Here is a 21,280-nt window from a genome sequence, read left to right on the forward strand (position 1 = left end):
ACACCACTAGTAACTGGACTCCAAACTGAATATTTTCCATCAAACACCACTCGCTGCCTTCTTCCAGAAAGCCAGTTTCTAATCCAAACTGCTAAATCACCCTCAATTCCATGCCTCTGCATTTTCTCCATCAGCCTACCATGTGGAACCTTATCAAAGGTTTACTGAAGTCCATGTATACCACGTCAACTGCCCTATCCTCATCTACATGGTTGGTCACCTTCTCAAAAGACTCAATGAGGTTTGTGAGACACGACCTGCCCTTGACGAAACCATGTTGACTATCTGAAATCAAATTGTTGCTTGCTAGATGATTATAAATCTTATCTCTTATAATCCTTTCCAAACCCTTTCCTACAACAGAAGTAAGGCTCACTGGTCTATAATTACCTGGGTCATCACTGCTGCCCTTCTTGAACAATAACACATTTGCAATCCTCCAGTCCTCAGGTACTAAACCTATAGATAATGACGATTCAAATATCAAAGCCAACGGCTCTGCTATCTGGTCCCTAGTTTCCCAGAGAATCCTCAGATAAATCCCATCCGGCCCAGGGGACTTGTCTACTTTCAGTCCTTCTAGAGTTGATAACACCTGTGCGTAACTAACTCGATCCTTTCTAGTCTAATATCTTGTACCTCATTCTTCTCCTCTACAATATTCTCCTTTTCCTGAATGAACACCGATGAGAAATGTTCATTTAGCACCTCTCCGATCACTATAGGCTCCATACTCAACTTCCCACTTCTTTCTTTGACTGGCCCTATTCCTCCTCTCACCATCCTTTTATTCCTCACATGCCTATAGAAAGCTTTAGGGTTCTCCTTTATTCTATTTGTTAAAGACTGCTCATGTCTGCTCTTTGCTCTTCTTAACTCTCTCTTTAAATCCTTCCTAGCTGATCTGTAACTCTCCATCATCTCATCTGTACCATCTTGCCTCATTAACACATAAGCCTCCTTCTTCTTCTTAACTAGAGATGCAATTTCTGCAGTAAACCACGGTTTCCTTACCTTATCACTTCCTCCCTGCCTGACAGGGACATACCTATCAAGGACACGCAATATCTGTTCCTTAAACCAGCACCACATTTTGATTGTCTGTATCCCCTGCATTTTGCTACCCCATTCTATGCATCCTAATTCTTGCCTAATCGCATTATAAACGCCCTTGCCCAATCAATAACTCTTGACCTGTGGCATATACCTATCCCTTTCCATCGCTAATCTAAACGTAACTGAAATATGGTGACTCTCTTCTAAGTCCTCACCTACAAATGAATCAAACACCTGGCCTGATACGTTGCCAAGCACCAGATCCAGTGTGGCCTCCCCTCTTGTCAGCCCTTCAATATCCTGTGTCAGGAAACCCTCCTGTATACATTGGATAAAAACTGATCCATCCGACGTACTACAGCTATAACATTTCCAGTCAATGTTGGGGAAGTTAAAGTCCCCCATAATGACCACCCTGTTCCTTTCACTCCTACTCAGAATAATTTTGCTAATCCTCTCTTCCACTTCCCTGGAACTCTGCGGAGGCCTATAAAAAACTCCAAGCAGTGTAACCTCTCCTGTCTTGTTTCTAACCTCAGCCCACACTACCTCAGTAGACGAGTCCTCAGCAAAAATTCTCTCAGCCACCGTTATATTATCTTTGACTAACAAGGCCACACCTCCCCCTCTTTTACCGCCTTGCCTGTTTTAATGAAAGATCTAAACCCTGGAACCTGCAACATCCATTCTTCACCCTGCTCTATCCATGTCTCTGAAATGGCCAAAACATCGAAGTCCCAGATACCTATCCATGCTGCAAGCTCACCTACCTTATTTCAGATACTTCTGGCATTGAAGTAAACACACTTCAAACCAGTTTGCCGTCTGCCAGCATATTCCTGTGACCCTGAAATCCTGTCCCTGTCCTTCCTACTCTCATCCTCCTGTGCACTGCAACTACACTTCCTGTTCCCATCACCCTTCTGAGCTAGTTTAAACCCACCTGAATAGCACTAGCAAATTTCCCACCCAGGATATTAGTACCCCTCTGGTTCAAGTGCAGATCATTCTGTTTGCACAAGTCTCACCTTCTCCAGAATGAGCCCCAATTATCCAAAAACCTGAAACCCTCCCTCCTGCACCATCCTTGCAGCCATGTGTTTAGCTGATATCTCTCCCTATTCCTTGCCTATCACGTGGCACGGGTAACAAACCAGAGATAACAACTCTGTTTGTTCCAGCTCTCAGCTTCCACCCTAGCTCCCTGAAATTCTGCCTTACATCCCTATCCCTCTTTCTACCTATGTCGTTGGTACATACATGGACAACGACTTGAGGCTGGTCACCCTCTCCCTTCAGGACCCCAAAGACACGATCCGTGACATCACGGACCCTGGCACCTGGGAGGCAACACACCAACCATTTCTGTTTTTCAGCGGCAGCAACAACTTGAAGGGCGGGAGCTTGGACCAGGGGCCTGTGGGGAGGGGTGAGTCTCTGATTTGTGCTTTTAAATTTGAAGTCAGAGAGCAGAGATTTCTGGGAAAGGAGGGACTTCTTACATTTATTTCCATCCTGCTATATAAGTCAGTGTCTTCTCAACCCGAGTCCCTACCTTTGTAGAGTCTCCCACCCAACCACCTCCTCCAACCTTAAAGACCAGGGTCATATCAGATAAGTGTCTCTTTTTACTTCATGACTAGGGGACTAGCAGGGATGGCAGTGCAGGGAGAGCAATGTTCCTCCTGCATGATGTTTGAGGTCAGGGACACTATTAAGTGCCCCATCCAAGTACATCTGCAGGAAATGCACCCAACTCTCGCTCCTCCAAGACCATGTTAGGGAACTGGAGCGGGAGCTGGATGAACTTCGGATCATTCAGGAAGAAGAGGCTGTGATAGATAGGAGTGACAAGGAAGTAGTTACTCCTAAGCAAGAAGAAAGCTGGGTGACTGTTCGAAAGGGGAAAATACAGTCAGTGGAGGGATCCCCTGTGGTCGTTCCCCTGAAAAACATGTACACTGGTTTGGATACTGTTGAGGGGACGACTTAACAGGGGCAAGCAGTGGAGTCCAGGTCTCTGGCACAGAGCCCATCCCTGTTGCACAAAAGGGAAGGAGGGAAAGGAGGAGAGTGTTAGTCATTGGGGACTCAATAGTTAGAGGCTCAGATAGAAGGTTTGTTGGGAATGAACGAGACTCGTGGTTGGTGTGTTGCCTCTCATGAGTCCATGCATACTGAATGGCAATGATTTCTAGACCAATACATTTTGTATTGCTGATCACAGCTCTGCGAAATCTCTGTGATTTGGGCAACCATATCAAATGATGAAAGGTCATTGAAAAGTGTAGAAACACTTGACACTGCATACATGAATAGCTGCCAATGTTTGAGGGCTTTATGTTGTTTGTGCAAGATTTCACACAGTGCTCAGTGAGTTATGAAGGAGATAATCAGACAAATTTGGATGGGAGTTGGATGATGGGGATCTGGTGAATGGTGTGCTTGGGACAAAGTGGCCAATCTACATGAACACAATCACATCAACACCATGAGTGAGATTGTTAAAGATTTTCCTGAACAGCATTCGAGGTCTTGGAACGACATTGTGACCTTCACTTGCTCTGCTTCCATCAGCTTCTAAACACCTGTGCAGATACCACGTACTCCCCTCAGAAGGCAACACATCACTCCTTTATAATTTTTCCATCTGGATCTCAAACCCAATGCCTCGTAAAAAGCTTGTGCATGCTGCCTCAGACTTTTTAACCATTCATGAAAGTCTCAGAGCAGATGTTTGTTTTACAAGAGATTGCACTAATTTGTGTAGTGACAATGGAATGCTACTAAAGGGGCTGGAGATTCTCTTGAAGTAACTTTTGCCCATTGGAATATAAGGATCTGCCGATGCCTGCCACCAAAGAACAACATGCCTGCCGTTGAGAGCACATTGAAATAAAGAAATGCGACAGGCGAGAATAATGTACAGTACACTTCATTTGCAAAGGCAACATGTACTGCCATCTCAAAACCACATCTTGTACAAATTCCATTGTCAGAGTTATGGATTAGGTCAGGTCTTGCACCCAGATAATCACATTTTAATTGCTCACCTTTTTAAGTTGTAGCAACTCACCTTCCTCTTTTGAGTCATCCTTTGCATTTTGTTGTGCATTCCCAACATGCGATTCAATTTGTTCAGAGGAACTCTGTGGTCCTGCATTATCATCTTCAAAATTTAAAATAACCAGTGTAAACCCAGCAATGTTTGTGAGTAGAAACTGCATTGACAATACTTTTGTGTGATCATGAATTTCACACAAAACTTACTTGAGCTCAGTGCAGATGTCCCTATGGGCAAATGATGCTACTTTTCAGATTAGTGCTGCATTAATGTTCTCTCAATTATTACAGAGCTGTTGCTCACTGTAAATATTACACCCTAGACTTCTGTTCATGCCTTCCATTTACCTGAGTCAACTATTGCATGATGAACTCTATAACTCTGTGATTGAAATGGTCCTGGCATGTACTTGTGAAATGTTTTGAAGTGGTTAAATCATTGAATAAATCATTTAGTTGGCTGTAAGGGTTGATCAGTGGAGTTCTCAGAAGAAAATGCAATCAGTTCTTGAATTTGAGGTAGCAGATTTTTACCATACCCAAACACTGTTGACTATGACACTGCATCTTTTTAAAAATGATATTCTGGCATTTCCAAGATAGAATTTGCTCAAGGCCTAGAGTGGGGACAAAAATCTGACACATAGAAATTTTGCTGACTAATGTAAACAGGATTTGCAACAATAGTGTGGAGGACCAAACAGGGAGATGCTTTCTGATGAGTGTTCCAGGCTGAAAATGGAGAACATGGAGGTGCTCCACAAACGTGGGTATGTAAACCTACTACGATGCAATATGGAACCCAGTGTTGCTGATGGCTGAAGCTGTCATTTCACAAGGAGAACAAACTATCCACAATTCAACTCCATTGATCTTGGTGTGCTTACGTTTCCCTGAGTGCTGATGCTGTCACAGCCATGAAGATGGTTTTTACTACCAGGAAACTGCTCATGTCTTACGTGGAAATTGTACATATTTTCCTTTGAGTCCATACATATTGAATGGCACTGATTTCTAAACCAAGGGCTTTCATCTTGCACAGCTGATCACAGCTCTGAGATATCTCTGTACTTTGGGAAATCATATCCAATGCTGAAAGACATTGAAAGTGTAGAAACACTTGAACACTGCATGCTTGAATAAGTGCTAGTGTTTGAGGGCTTTATGTTTTTTTGTCACAGTGCTCAGTCAGTGATGAAGGAGACAAACAGACAAATGTAGATTTGAAGACAGATTGTTACGAGTTGGATGATGGGCAAGTGTTGAATAGTGTGATTGGGACGAAATGGCCTCTCTACATGAACAAAATCACATCAACATGAGTGAGATTGTTAAAGATTTTCCTGAACACCATTTATGGTCTTGGAATGACATTGCAACATTCACCCTGCTCTGCTTCCATCAGCTTCTAAACACCAGTGTAGATACCATGTGCTCCCCTCAGAGCACAGCACATCCCTCCCTTTTAATTTCTTCACTCGCACCCCTCGTGAAAACCTTAGCGCTTGCGACCTCAGAATTTTTAATCATCCACAAAAGGTTCAGAGCACATGTTTGTTTCACAAGTGACTACACTAATTTGTGCAGTGACAATATAAGGCCACTAAAGGAGCTGGAGATTCTCTTTAAGTACATTTTGCCCCTCGTAATATAAGGACCTACTGACGCACGCAGCTGATGAACAACACACATGTCATTGAGAGCACAGTGAAATCAAGTAATGTGACAGGCGGGAACAATGTACAGTGCACCTCATTTGCAAAAGCAACATTTAAACATGTGCTGTCATCTCAATAACATTTATCAGGTCTTGGAACAAACTCCATTGTCAGAATTATGCATTAGGTCAGGTCTTTCACTGAGATGTGTACTTTTTAATTGCTTGCATTTTTAAATTGTAGCAACTCACCTTTCTGTTTCGAGTCATCCTGTGCTTTTTGTTGTCCATTCCCAGAAGTGCCTTCACGTTGTTTAGATTCATTCTGTGATCCTGCATCATCAGCATCAAAATATAAACAGACAGTGTAAACCCAGTACTTTTCACAGGTTTGACATGCATTGTCAATGATTTTGTTGATCATGAATTTCACACAAACCTTTTTTGAGTTCAGTGCAGATGTCCCCATGGCCAAATGACGCTACTTTTCAGATTAGGGCTGCACTAATGTTCTCTCAATTATTGCAGAGCTATTGCTCACTGTGTATATTACACCCTAGTCTTTGGTTCATGCTATCCATTTAGCTGAGTCAACTATTATATGATGAATTCTATAACATGGTAATTGAAATGGTCCTGGCATGCACTTGTGAAATGTTTTGAAGTGGTTAAATCATTGAATAAATAATTTACTTTCATGTAAGAATAGATTAATAGAGTTCTCAGAAGAAAGTGCGATCAGTTCTTGAATTTGAGATGGCAGATTTTTACCATACCCAAACTATGTTAACTAGGACACTGCATCTTTTTAAAAATGATGTTCTGGCATTTCCAAGATGTAATTTGCTCAAGACCGAGAGTCAGCTCTGAGCACACAAACATCTGACACCTAGAAATTTCACTAATGTAAACAGGATTTGCAACAATAGTGCAGAGGACCAAGCAGGGAGATGCTTTCTGATCAGTGTTCCAGGCTGAAAATTCTGGAGAACATGGAGGTCGTCCACTAATGTGGGTATGTCAACCTATTACGGTGCAATATAGGAACCAGTGTTGCTGATGACCGAAGCTGTCATTTCACAAGGAGACCAATCTGACCACAATTCAACTCCATTGATCTTGGTGGGCTAATGTTCACCTGCGTGCTGACGCTGTTACAGCCATGAAGATTGCTTTTACCATCAGGAGCCTGCTGACGGGTTATGTGGTAATTGTACATATTTTCCTTTGAGTCCATACATATTGAATGGCACTGATTTCTAAACCAAGGGCATTCATCTTGCACAGCTGATCACAGCTCTGAGAAATATCTGTACTTTTGGAAATCATACCAAATTATGAAAGGTCATTGAAATGTGTAGAAACACTTGACAACTGCATGCTTGAATAACTGCCAGTGTTCGAGAGCTTTATGTTGTTTGTGCAAGATTTGGCACAGTGCTCAGTGAATGATGAATGAGTGATGAAGACAAATTTGGATTTGAAGACTGATTGTTGGGAGTTGGATGATGGGGATGTGGTGAATGGTGTGGTAGGGACAAAGTATCCTCTCTACATGAACACAATCACATCAACAGCATGAGTGAGATTGTTAATGATTTTCCTGAACAGCATTCATGATCTTGGAACAACATTGCAACATTCACCTGCTCTGCTCCCATTGGCTCCTAAACATCAGTGTGGATACCACATGCTCCCCTCAGAGGGCAGCACATCCCTGCTTCTTACTTTCTCCATCTAGATCTTGAGCCCAATGCCCAGTGAAAAATTTAGTGCATGCTACCTAAGACTTCCAACCATTCATGGAAGTGTCATACCATATGTTTGTTTTACAAATGATTGCACTCTTTTGTGTAGTGACAGTGTAAGTCACTAAAGGAGCTGGAGATTCTCTTCAAATAACTTTTGCCTCTTGTCATATAAGGACCTGCTGATACAGGCAGCCAATGAACAACATGCATGCTGTTGAGAGCTCATTGAAATCAGGCAACATGGCAGTTGGGAATAATATACAGTACACTTCATTTGTAAGTGCAAAGTTGAAACATGTATTGTCAGCTAATACCAATTTAGCAAGTCTTGAATAAATTCCATTGTCAGAGATATGTATTATTAGGTCAGGTCTACCACCTAGATGATTACTTTTTAATTGCTTGCAATTTTAAATTGTAACAACTCACCTTTCTCTTTCAAGACATCCTCTGGATTTTGTAGTCCATTCCCAAATGTGCCTTCAGGTTGTTTAGATTCATTCTGTGATCCTGCATCATCGTCATCAAGATATAAAGCAGACAGTGTAAACTCAGCAGAATCTGCGAGTATGAACTGCACTGACAATGCTTTTGTGTGATCTTGAATTTCACACAAACCTTACTTGAGTTCAGTGCAGCTGTCCCTATGGACAGATGATGCCACTTTCGTTCTCTTAATTATTGCAGAGCTGTTGCTCACTGTGTGTATTACGCCCCAGTCTGTTGTTCCTGCCATCTGTTTACCTGAGTCAACTATTTTATGAAGAATTCTACAACTTGTTGATTGAAGTGGTCCTGGCATGCACTTGTGAAATGTCTGGAAGTGGTTAAATCATTGAATAAATCATTTAGTTTGGTGTAAGGATAGATCAGTGGAATTCACAGGAGAAAATGCAATCAGTTCTTGAATTTGAGATGGCAGATTTTTACCTTGCCCATATGGTGTCAACTGTGAATCAATGTCTTTTTAAAAATGATATATTGGCATTTCCAAATTGGAATTTGCTAAGGACCTGGCATGTGGGGTGTGCACACAAAAATCTAACATACAGAAATTGTGCTGAGTAATGTACATAGGATTTGCAACAATACTGTGAAGGATGAAAAGTGGAGATGCTTTCTGAAGGCTGTTTCAGTTTGGATATATGGAGAACAGGGAGGGACTCCACCATGTACAATGTGCAAAGTAAATCTGCTTTGGTGCAATGTGTAGGACCCAGCGTTGCTGATGACTAAAGCTGTCATTTCACAAAGAAACCAACCTGTCCCCATTTGCCTTCATTGATCTTGTTCGGTTATGGTTCCCTGAGTGTTGATGCTGTCACAGTCACGAAGATGGCTTTTGCCATCAGGAACCTGGTCATGGGTTACGTGGCAATTGTACATATTTCCCTTTGAGTCTATACATATTGAATGGCACTGATTTCTAAACTAAGGGCTTTTAACTCCCATAGCGGACCACAGCTCTGGGAAATCTCTGTACTTTGGGAAATCATGTCAAAGGATGAAAGGTCATTGAAATGTGTAGAAACACTTGAACACTGCATGCTTGAATACCTGTCAGTGTTTGAGGGCCATTGGTAGTGTGTGCTGCTTTTAGCACAGTGTTCAGTGTGTGACTAAGGAGTTAATCAGACAAGTTTAGATTTGAGGACTGATTGTTGGGTATTGGATGATCCAGGTATGGTAAATGGTGTGGTTTGGATGAAATGGCCTCTCTACATGAACACAGTCACATCAACATCTTTAGTGCGATTGTTCAAAATTTTCCTGAACAGCATTCATAGTCTTGGAATGACATTGCAAAATTCACCTACTCTGCTACCATTGGCTCCTAAACACCTGTGTAGATACCCCATGCTCCTCTCAGAGGGCAGATAATTCATCCTTTTTAACTTTCTCCTTCTTGTTGTCAAACCCAATGTCTCGTAAAATCTTATGCACGCTACCTCAGACTTTTTAAACCATTGATGGATGTGTCAGAACACATGTTTGTTTTACAAGTGATTGCACTAATTTGTGTAGTGACAATGTAAGGCCACTTAAGGGGCTGGAGATTCTCTTGAAGTGACTTTTGCCCATTGGAATATGAGGACCTGCTGATGCCTGCCACCAATGAACAACATGAATGCCGTTGAGAGCACATTGAAATCAAGAAATGCAACGGGCAGGAATAATGTACAGTACACCTCACTTGCAAAGGCAACATTTAAACATGTACTACCATCTCAAAACCACGGCTTGAACAAATTTCATTTTCAGAGTTATCGATCAGGTCAGGTTTTGCACCCAAATAATCACGTTTTAATTGCTCACATTTTTAAGTAGTTGCAACTCACCTTCCTCTTTTGAGTCATCCTTTGCATTTTGTTGTGCATTTCCAACAGTGGCTTCAGGTTGTTCAGAGAAACTCTGTGGTCCTGCATCATCATCAAAATTTAAAATAGACGGTGTGAACACAGCAATGTTTGCAAGTATTAACTGCATTGACAATGCTTTTGTGTGATCATGAATTTCATACAAACCTTACGTGAGCTCAGTGCAGCTGTCTCTGTAGACAAATAATGCTACTTTTCAGATTAGTGCTTCATTTATGTTCTTTCAATTATTACAGAGCTGTGGCTCACTGTATAGATTACACCCTAGACTTCCGTTCATGCCATCCATTTACTTGAGTCAACTATTGTATGATGAATTCTATAACTCCGTGATTGAAATGGTCCTGACATGCACTTGTGAAACCATTGAATAAATCATTTAGTTAGTTGTAAGGATAGATCAGTGAAGTTCTCAGAAGAAAATGCAATCAGTTCTTGAATTTGAGATGGCAGGTTTTTTCCATACCCAAACAATGTTAACTATGACACTGCATTTTTTAAAATATGATGTTCTGGCACTTCCAAGATGGAATTTGCTCAAGACCTAGACTGGGAACTGAGCACACAAAAATCTGACTCATAGAAGTTTTGCTGACTAATGTAAACAGCATTTGCAACAATAATGCAGACGACCAAACGGGGAGATGTTTTCTGATGAGTGTTCCAGGCTGAAAATTCTGGAAAACACGGAGGTCCTCCACAAACGTAGGTCCGTAAACATGCTACAGCGGAATATAGGACTCAATGCTGCTGATGGCTAAAGCTCTCATTTCATAAGGAGACCAACCTACAATTTGACTCCATTGATCTTGGTGGGGAAGGTTATCCTGAATGCTGATGCTGTCATAGCCATGAAAATGGCTTTTACCATCAGGAACCTGCTCATGGGTTATGTGGAAATTGTATATTTTTCCCTTTTAGTCCATGCTTTTTGATTGGCACTGATTTCTAAACTAAGGGCTTTCATCTTGTAAAGCTGACCACTGCTCTGAGAAATCTCTGTTCTTTGGGGAATCATATCAAATGATGAAAGGTCATTGAAATGTGTAGAAACAGTTGAACACTGCATGCTTGAATAGCTGCCAGTGTTTGAGGGCCATAGGTAGTATGTGCCGGTTTTGGCACAGTGTTCCGGTGTGACTAAGGAGTTAATCAGACAAATTTGGATTTGAGGACTGATTGTTGGGATTTGGATGATGGGGATGTGGTGAATGGTGTGGTTGGGATGAAGTGGTCTCTCTACATGAACACAATCACATCAACAACGTGAGGGAGATTATTAACGGTATTCCTGAACAGCACTCATGGTCTTGGAATGACATTACCACATTCACCTGCTCTGCTCCCATTCTAAGCACCTGTGTGGATACCACATGCTCCTCTCAGAGGATAGCACATCCCTCCTTTTTAATTTCTCCACCTGCATCTCAAGCCCAGTGCCGAGTAAAAAACCTTAGTGCATGCTATCTCAGACATTTTAACCATTCATGTAACTGGCAGACCATATGTTTGTTTTCCAAGTGACTGCACTAATTTGTGCAGTGACAATGTAAGGCCACTAAGAGAGCTGGAGATTCATTTCAAGTAACTTTTGACCCTTGTAATATAAGGACCTGCTGATGCATGCCAGCAATGAACAACATAGACAGGATAGATCGAATGAATCCTTAGAAGAGTATAAAGGCAGTAGGAGTATACGTAAGAGAGAAATCAGGAGGGCAAAAAGGGAACATGAGATAGCTTTGGCAAATAGAGTTAAGGAGAATCCAAAGGGTTTTTACAAATACATTAAGGACAAAAGGGTAACTAGGGTGAGAATAGGGTCTCTCAAAGATCAGGAAGGCGGCCTTTGCGTGGAGCCGCAGAAAATGGGGCAGATACTAAACGAGTATTTTGTATCAGTATTTACTGTGGAAAAGGACATGGAAGATATAAAAGGTAGGGAAATAGATGGTGACATCTTGAAAAATGTCCATATTACAGAGGAGGAAGTGGTGGAAATCTTGAAACACATAAAAGTGGATAAATCCCCATGACCTGATCAGGGGTACCATAGATCTCTGTGGGAAGCTAGGGAAGTGATTGCTGGGCCTTTTACTGAGATATTTGTATCATCGATAGTCACATGTGAAGTGCCGGAAAACTGGGAGTTGGCTAACGTGGTGCCACTGTTTAAGAAAAGTGGTAAGGACAAGCCAGGGAACTATAGACCAGTGAGCCTGACCTCGGTAGTGGGCAAGTTGTTGGAGGGAATCCTGAGGAACAGGATGTATACGTATTTGGAAAGGCAAGGACTGATTAGGGATAGTCAACATGGATTTATGCATGGGAAATCGTGTCTCACAAACTTGGTTGGGTTTTTTGAAGAAGTAACAAAGAGGATTGATGAGGGCAGAACAGTGGATGTGATCTATATGGACTTGAGTAAGGCATTCTACAAGGTTCCCCATGGGAGACTGATTAGCAAGGTTAAATCTCATGGAATGCAGGGAGGACTCGCCATTTGGATACAGAACTGGCTCAAAGGTAGAAGACAGAGGGTGGTGGTGGAGGGTTGTTTTCCAGACTGGAGGCCTGTGACCAGTGGAGTGCCACAAGGATCGGTGTTGGGTCATTATTGTTTGTCATTTATATCAATGATTTGGATGTGAGCGTAAGTGATACAGTAAGTGAGTTTGCTGATGACACCAAAATTGGAGGTGTAGTGTACAGCGAAGAGGGTTACCTCAGATTACAATGGGATCTTGATCAGATGAGTCATTGGGCTGAGAAGTGGCAGATGAAGTTTAATTTAGATAAATGTGAGGTGCTGCATTTTGGAAAAGCAAATCTTAGCAGGACTTATACACTTAATGGTAAGGTCCGAGGGAGGGTGGTTGAACAAAGAGACCTTGGAGTGCAGGTTCATAGCTGATTGAAAGTGGGGATAGGATAGTGAAGAAGGCATTTGGTATGCTTTCCTTTATTGGTCAGAGTATTGAGTATAGGAGTTGGGAAGTCATGTTGCAGCTGTACAGGACATTGGTTAGGCCACTGTTGGAATATTGCGTGCAATTCTGGTCTCCTTCCTTTTGAAAAGATATTGTGAAACTTGAAAGGGTTCAGAAAAGATTTACAAGGATGTTGTTAGGTTTGGAGAATTTGAGCTATAGGGAGAGGCTGAACTGGCTGGGGCTGTTTTCCCTGGAGCGTCAGAGGCTGTGGGGTGACCTTATAGAGGTTTACAAAATTATGAGGGGCATGGATAGGGTAAATAGGCTAAGTCCTTTCCCTGGGTGCTGCTGATGGATGAAGCTGTCATTTCATAAGAGACCAAGCTGTCTGCATTTTGGCCCCTGTGGTCTTGCTGCCGAGTGAAAACCTTTCTGCACGCTACCTCAGACTTTATCATCATTGGTGAATGTGTAAGAGCACATGTTTGTTTTACAAGTGATTGCACTAATTTATGTAGTGTCAATGTAGGTCCACTAAAGGAACTGGCAATTGTCTTCAAGTAACTTGTGCCCCTTGCAATATAAGGACCTGTTGATGCCTAACACAAATGACCAACATGCATGCTGTTGAGAGCACACTGAAATCAAGCAATGTGACAGGTGGGAATAATATACAGTGCAGTTCATTTGCAAAGGCAATGTTTAAACATGTGCTGTCATCTCAATACGCATTAATCAGGTCTTGAACAAATTCCATTGTTATGTAATAGGAATGGTCCAGCATCCACTGATTAATTTTTAATTGCTCACATTTTTAAATGATTGCAACTCACGTTTCTCTTTCGAGTCATCCTGTGCATTTTGCTGTCCATTTCCAACAGTGCCTTCAGGTTGTTCATATTCATTCTCTGACCCTGCAACATCAACATTAAAATAGAAAGCAGACAGTGTAAACCAAGTAGCGTGCTTGAGTTCAAACTGTATTGACAAAGCTTTTGTGTTACCATGAATTTCACACAAATCTTATTTGGATTCAGTGCAGCTGTCTCTGTGGACAAATGATGTTACTTTTCAGATTAGTGCTGCATTAATGTTCTCTCAGTTATTGCAGAGCTGTTGCTCATTGTGAGTCTTACACCTCAGTATGCTGTTCATGCCATCCGTTTACCTGAGTCAACTATTATATGAAGAATTGTATAACTTGGTGATTGAAATGGTCGTGGCATGCCCTTGTGAAAATTTTTGAACTGGTTAAATCATTGAATAAATCATTTAGTTTGGTGTAAGGATAGATCAGTGGTGTTCTCAGAATAAAATGGAACCAGTTCTTGATTTTGAGAAGGCAGATTTTGGCCTTGCCCAAATGATGTTAACTGTAAACTGCATCTATTTCAACATGATGTTCTGGCATTTCCATGATAGAATTTGATGAAGATCTGGAATGTGGAATGAACCCACATAAACCTGACACAAAGGAATTGTGCTGAATAACGTACATAGGATTTGCAACAAGAGTGCAAATGACCTGAAGGGGAGATGCTTTCTGAAGCATTTTTCAGGCTGAATATTCTGGAGAATATGGATGTCCTCCACCATTTACAATGTGGTAAGTAAACCTGCTTTGGTGCAATGTAGGACCCAGTGTTGCTGATGGCTGGAGCTGTCATTTTCAGAAGGAGACCAACATGTCCTCCATTTGGCCCCAGTGATCTTGATTCTGCTGAGTGCTGATGTTGTTGCAGACACAAAGATGTCTTTTGCCATCAGGAACCTGGTCATGGGTTACGTGGAAATTGTAGTTTGGCTAACATGGTACCATTGTTTAAGAAAGGTAGTAATGACAAGCCAGGGAACTATAGATCAGTGAGCCTGACGTCAGTGGTGGGCAAGTTGTTGGAGGGAATCCTGAGTGACAGGATTTACATGTATTTCGAAAGGCAAGAACTGATTCGGGATAATCAACATGGCTTTGTGCATGGGAAGTCATGTCTCACAAACTTTTAAAAGTTTTTTTTTAAAAGTAACAAAGAAGATTGATGAGGGCAGAGTGGTAGATGTGATCTATATGGACTTTAGTAAAGCAATCTACAAGCTTCTCCATGGGAGACTGGTTAGCAAGGTTAGCTCTCATGGAATACAGGAAGAACTCACATTTGAATACAGAAATAGCTCGAAGAACGAAGACAGAGGGTGGTGGTGGTGGAGGGTTATTTTTCAGACTGGAGGCCTGTGACCAGTGAAGTGCCACAAGGATCGGTGTTGGGTCCACTACTTTTCATCATTTATATAAATGATTTGGATGTGAGCATAAGAGGTATATTTAGTAAGTTTGCAGATGACACCAATATCGGAGATGTCGTGGACAATGAAGAAGGTTACTTCGGATTGCAACAGGATCTTGAACAAAAGGCCAAGGGGCTGAGAAGTGGCAGACAGAGTTTAATTTAGATAAATGTGAGGTGCTGCATTTTGGGAAAGCAGATCTTATCAGGACTTATACACTTCATGGTAAGGTCCTAGGGAGTGCTGCTGAACAAAGAGACCTTGGAGTGCATTGCTCCTTGAAAGGAGAGTCACAGATAGAAAGGGTAGTGAAGAAGACACTTGGTGTGCTTTCCTTTATTGGTCAGAGTATTAAGTAAGGGAGTTGGGAGGTCATGCTGCGGCTGTACAGGACATTAGTTCGACCAATTTTGGAATATTACATGCAATTCTATCAGAAGGATGTTGTGAAATTTGAAAGGGTTCAGAAAAGTTTGACATGGATGTTGCCAGGGTTTGAGGATTTGAGCTACAGGGAGAGGCTGAAGAGGCTGGGGTTGTTTTCCCTGGAACGTCGAAGGCTGAGGGGTGACCTTATGGAGGTTTATGAAATCATGAGGGGCAGGGATAGCTTAAAGAGGCAAAGTCTTTTCCCAGGGGTGGGGGAGAACTAGAGGGCATAGGTTTAGGGTGAGAGGGGAAAGATATAAAAGGGATCTAAAGGGCACTTTTTCAAGCAGAGGGTGGTACGTGTGTGGAATTAGCTGCCAGAGGAAGTGGTGGAACTTGTACAATCACAATATTTAAAAGGCATCTGGATGGATACATGAATAGGAAGGGTTTAGAGGGATATGGGCCAAGGGCTGGCCAATGGGACTAGATTAGTTTGGGATATCTGGTCAGCATGGATGAGTTGACCAAAGTGTCTGTTTCCATGCTGTACATCTCTCTGACTCTATGACTTTACATATTTCCCTTTGAGTTCATGTGTATTGAATGGCACTGATTTCTAGACCAAGGGCTTTCACCTTGTATAGCTGACCACAGCTCTGGGAAATCTCTCTACTTTGGGCAATCATATCAAATGATAAAAAGTCATTGAAACATGTAGAAACACTTGAATGCTGCATGCTTGAACAGCTGCCAATGTTTGAGGGCTTGAAGATGTCTGTGCAAGTTTTGGCACAGTGTTCAGTGAGTGATTAAGGAGTTAATCAGACAGGTTTGGATTTGAGGACTGATAGTTGGGTATTGGAAGATGGGGATGTGGTGAATGGTGTGATTGGGATGAAATGCTGTTGTACACAAACTCAGTCACATCAGCAACATGAGTGAGATTGTTAAAGGTTTTCCTGAACAGCATTCATGGTCTTGGAATGACATTGCAATATTCACTTGCTCTGCTTCCATCAGCTTCAAAACATCTGTGTGCATACCACGTGCTCCACTCAGAGGGCAGCACATCCCTCCATCTCGATATCAAACACAATACCTTGTGAAAAACTTAATGCATGCTACCTCAGACCTTTTAACCATTGATGAAAGTGTCAAACCACATATTTGTTTTACAAGTGACTGCACTAATTTGTGTAGTGACAATGTAAGGCCACTAAAGGTGCTGGTAGCAGGCAACATCCTAGTAAATCTCCTCTGAAACCTTTCCAAAGCTTCCACATCCTTCCTATAATGCAGTGACCAGAACTGTACCCGAATTGCCCAGAGGCAGCTAAGAGTCAACCACATTGCTGTGTGTCTGGAGTCACATGCAGGCCAGGTAAGGATGACAGTTTCCTTCCCTGAAGGACATTAGTGAACCAGATGAACCAGTCATCATTGGACAATAAATTCCAGATTTTTATTGAATTCAAATACCACCATCTGCCATGGTGGGATTTGAACCCAGTCCCAGAATATTACCTAGGTCGCTGGATTAACATTCCAGCAATAATGTACTCGGTCAGCGCCTCCCCTGTAATGTAAGGTCCTGCTGATACATGCAGCCAATGAACAACATGCATGCCGTTGATAGCACACTGAAATCAAGTAATGTTGCCACTAGCAAAAATGTACAATACACCTCTTTTGCAAAGTCAAGGTTTAAACACATACTGTCATTTGGTTTGTATTTGCAGAGTTATTTTCCTGAAGCTTAATGACATTCAGGGATTCTACATCATCACAAAAATACAAAATAGACAGTATAACCCCATTAATATAAGGGAGTAGAAACTACAGTGATAATGATTGATCACACAAATCTTATTTGTGCTCAGTCCAACTGTCTCTATGGAAAAATAATGATTTTGCTCCAGGCATGCATTTGTGGGGTATGTTAAAGTCCTCAAAGCATTGTACAAATTGTGCAGTTTGTTAGAGGGACAGGTGAATAGCTTTCTTAGATTGAAATGCAATCAGTTCTTGAATTTGACGATTTTAGAATGTTAGCTTCCCCGGCTGTTGTGGCATCTATGAAATTGGGTGTAATGATAGATCAGTTCAGTTCTCAGGCAAAAATGCAATGAGTTCTTGAATTTGAGAAGCTGGGAATTTTACCTTGCCAGAATGATGTCAACTGTGAAACTGTATCTTTTTACCAATGACGTTCTAATATTTCTAAGATGAAATTTTCTCAAGAAGTGGCATGGGAGACCAACACACAATAATCTGACACAGAGAATCTGCTGATTGATGTATATATGGTTTGCTCCATAGTGCAAAGGAGCAAAAGGAGAGATCCTTTCTGATGTGTCTTTAGGGGTGAATATTTGGGAAAACAGGGAGGACCTCCATCAGTTACAACATGGAAGTAAACCTGCTTTTGTGAAATATAGGACCCAGCGTTGCTGATGGCTGAAGCAGTCATTTCACATGGAGACCAAGCAGTCCTCCATTTAACCTCAGTGACCTTGGTGGGCTGAGGTTCCCCTGAGTGCTGATGCTGTCACTACCATGAGGATGGCTTTTGCCATCAGGAAACTGACCACAATTTAGGTAGAAATTGTACATATTTTCAACTGAGATCAGGCATGCTTTTTAGACCAAGGACTTTCATCTTTCAAAGCTGACCACAGCCCTCGTAAATCTCTGTACTTTTGGGAATCATATCAAATGGTGAAAGATTTTTGAAAAGTGCACAAACAGTTGAACTCTGCATGGTCAGAATGCTGCAGTGTTTGAGGTCTGTGGGTTGTGGCTGCAAGTTTTGATACACAGTTCACTATGTGATGAATGGGTTCAGCAGATAAGTTGAAATTTCAACACTGATTGTTGGTAGCTAGTTGGTAGCAATACAGAGAATGTGGTTAATGGTGTACTTGGCAGGAAATCTCCTTTGGAGGTGAATACAGTCACATTGATAAAGTGAGTGGGATTGTTGAAGTTCTTCCTGAACAGTAGTCATGGTCTTGGAACAACATTATGACATTCACCTGCTCTGTTTCCATCAGCTTTTAAATGCATGTGAGAATACTACATACACCCCACAGAACACAGCACACCTGGCCTTTTTAACTTCACCACCTCAATCTCTACTTCAGTGCTTCATAAAAACCTTAGCAGATTTACCTCACACATTTTAATTGTTGTTAGAAGTGTCTGAGAATAAGTTTAGTTTGCACTTGATTGCACTAGTTTTTGCAGGAACAATGTAAGGCCACTATAGGAGCTGCTTTAAGTAACTGTAGCCTCTCACAATATAAGGACCTGCCAATGCAGGTCCTGAACAACATGGATATCACTGGCAGTGCGCTGAAATCAAATATTACAGCTGGTAGCAAACATGTACAGTGCACCAGTGATGCACAGACAAGGATGAAACATACTGTCAGGTCAATACCAATTTACCAGACCTTGAACCTAATTCCATTATCAGAAGTTTGCATTAGATCAGGTATTATACTCAGAGAATTACTTCTTAATTGGTCACACTTTAAATCACAGCAATTAATGTTTCTCTATCAAGTTATTCTCTGTATCGTTTTTGTGTCCCAAGCAATTCTTTGTTAACTTTCAGAGACTTCCTGTGACTCTACATCATCAAAAAGATACAAGCTAGATAATGTAAAGCCAATAACATAAAGGAGTAGTGTTTGCAGTGACAATGCAGTGATCACGTAATAATGAATTACAAACATATTTGTGTGAGCTCAGTGCAAATCATACTACCTTTCAGATTTGTGCTGCATTAATGTTCTCTCTAACATTGCAGAGCTGCTACTCACTGTGTATGTAGCATCCCATTAGTCATTTGATGCCATACATTAACCTCAGTCAACATGATTTAACTATTCTTTAAACTATTTGATAACTTTGTGATTCAAATAGCCCTGCAATGCATTTGCAAAATATCTTAATATGGTCAAACCATTGAATCAATTACATATTTCCTGCAAGGACAGATTAGTGGAATTTTTAGATGGAAATGCCATCAGTTCTCGAATTTGAGATTCCAGGAATGATACCTTGCCCACATAGAGTCATTGAGTTATAAAGTCATAGAGATGTACAGCACGGAAACAGACCTTTCAGATCCAATGTTCCATGCCAATCAGATATCCTAAATAAATTTAGTCCCATTTGCCAGCATTTGACTAATTCATTCACCCATCCAGATGCCTTTTAAATGTTGTAATTGTACCAGCCTCCACCCGATGAGGAAGAACGCCTCATCTTCTCCCTCGGAACCTTTCAACCCCTGGACATCAATGTGGACTTCATCAGTTTCCTCACTTCCCCTCCCCCCATCTTACCCCAGTTCCAAACTTTCAGCTCAGCTCCATCCTCATGACCTGTCCCACCTGTCAACCTTCCTTCCCACCTCCTCTCCATTCCACTCCACTCTCCTCTCCAACCTATCACCTTTACCCCTTCCTCCATCCACCTATTGCAATCCCAGCTAACTTCTCCCCAGCGCCATCCCCTCCTATTTATCTCTCCACCCGCAAGGCTTCCAGCCACATTCTTGATGAAGGGATTTTGCCCAGAACATTGATTTTTCAGCTCCTCAGATGCTGCCTGACCTGCTGTGCACTTCCAGACCACTCTAATCTTGACTCTAATTTTCAGCATCTGCAGTCCTCACTTTCACCTTTCTGCCTCCTCCTCCCTTCCAGGCAGTGAGGTCCATATTCCCACCACCTCTGGTGAAAAAAACAAATGTCTTCACATCCCCTCTAAACATGCTGCTGCTGAGCTTAAATTTGACCCCTGTTTGTTGATCCTTCCATCAAGGAAAAATTTGTTAACGGTCCTAGGATAGCAAACATGTCGGATCCAATGGTTGGGGGAGAGGTTGCTTTGTTGATTTGTTGTGGAAAAGTACTGAGTCCTGGGAGGTGGAGTGTGCTGTTTGGAGCAGTCAGGGTTGGAATCCAGATCATGATCAAGTGTTTCTTGGCTCAGTGGAGGGGTGGGGTTGTTTGTGGTGTGGCTCCAGAAAAGGGATGAGGCCACTTGTCAGTCGGAAGTTCAGTTTTACACATAACCCAGGACTTAGAGTAGGTTTTAATCCTCAAAGTTTTCTTGTGTAGCTGCTCAGCTCAGTTGAATTAGATCCCTCCAACACCAACAACTTTAAATATATTGTCCCAAGTGATCCAGATGCAGGGAATTGTCAACTGGTATTTTCAATTTCATGAGAAATTTCCTCAGTCTGTTAAGTCAGGATTTCTATACCATTCCCACTTGAAACTCCAATCTGCACTTTTAAAGGACATCCATCCATCAAGATTTCTGGCCAGTCTCCCTTAGCGACACTGCTAATACTTCCATGAATGGTTGAAGTCACAATGTGCAGATTCAATTCCTAAATGGATGAATAATGATATCCCCCATGTTAAATAATACAGAATGCATTTCATCACGTTTTTTGCCTCCATTATCTATTGATCATGATTTTCCTTTCTCAGGAGGGTTTCTCATGTGCAGTTACTGATGGTATTAAATGTATGACTTGTCAGATCTCTTTCTTTTCATGACAGTAGTTTCCTAACTAGAAATGTCCACAGTAGAAGTCATTTAAGTGCATTTGTGTATTTTATGAAATGCCCCAGAAGTACTAGGTCCATTTGTTAAAGCTGTAATCAAGAAACTGAGCAAATATCTTAACTAAAACATGGAATAGTTTTGATGGAATGGTGTATTGTGACTGTTGCCATCACATTTGGGCAAGATGAGTATTCA

At 41.7% G+C, this 21,280-nt stretch overlaps 1 protein-coding gene across 6 annotated transcripts in view; it reads right to left on the minus strand.

The window, feature by feature from the left end:
* The window catches only part of LOC122557768 (CD276 antigen homolog), a 97,351-nt gene that overhangs the window by 62,939 nt on the left and 13,132 nt on the right, over window positions 1-21,280 (minus strand). For 2 of the 6 annotated variants that reach the window (XM_087996487.1, XM_087996486.1), the window contains exons 6-10: window positions 13,672-13,752; window positions 9,867-9,947; window positions 7,957-8,037; window positions 6,029-6,109; window positions 4,133-4,225 (exon numbers count right to left, since the gene is read on the minus strand). In XM_087996487.1, coding sequence (XP_087852613.1) covers window positions 4,133-4,225; window positions 6,029-6,109; window positions 7,957-8,037; window positions 9,867-9,947; window positions 13,672-13,752 — 417 coding nt within the window. The remainder of the gene's footprint in view (window positions 1-4,132; window positions 4,226-6,028; window positions 6,110-7,956; window positions 8,038-9,866; window positions 9,948-13,671; window positions 13,753-21,280) is intronic. The other 4 variants (XM_087996489.1, XM_087996488.1, XM_087996490.1 and 1 more) reach the window with 4 other exon arrangements.

This window comes from Chiloscyllium plagiosum, unplaced genomic scaffold (genome assembly GCF_037043375.1).
Source record: "Chiloscyllium plagiosum isolate Xiang-an unplaced genomic scaffold, Cpla_swu_hap1 HiC_scaffold_18, whole genome shotgun sequence".
Taxonomy (NCBI): Eukaryota; Metazoa; Chordata; class Chondrichthyes; order Orectolobiformes; family Hemiscylliidae; genus Chiloscyllium; species Chiloscyllium plagiosum.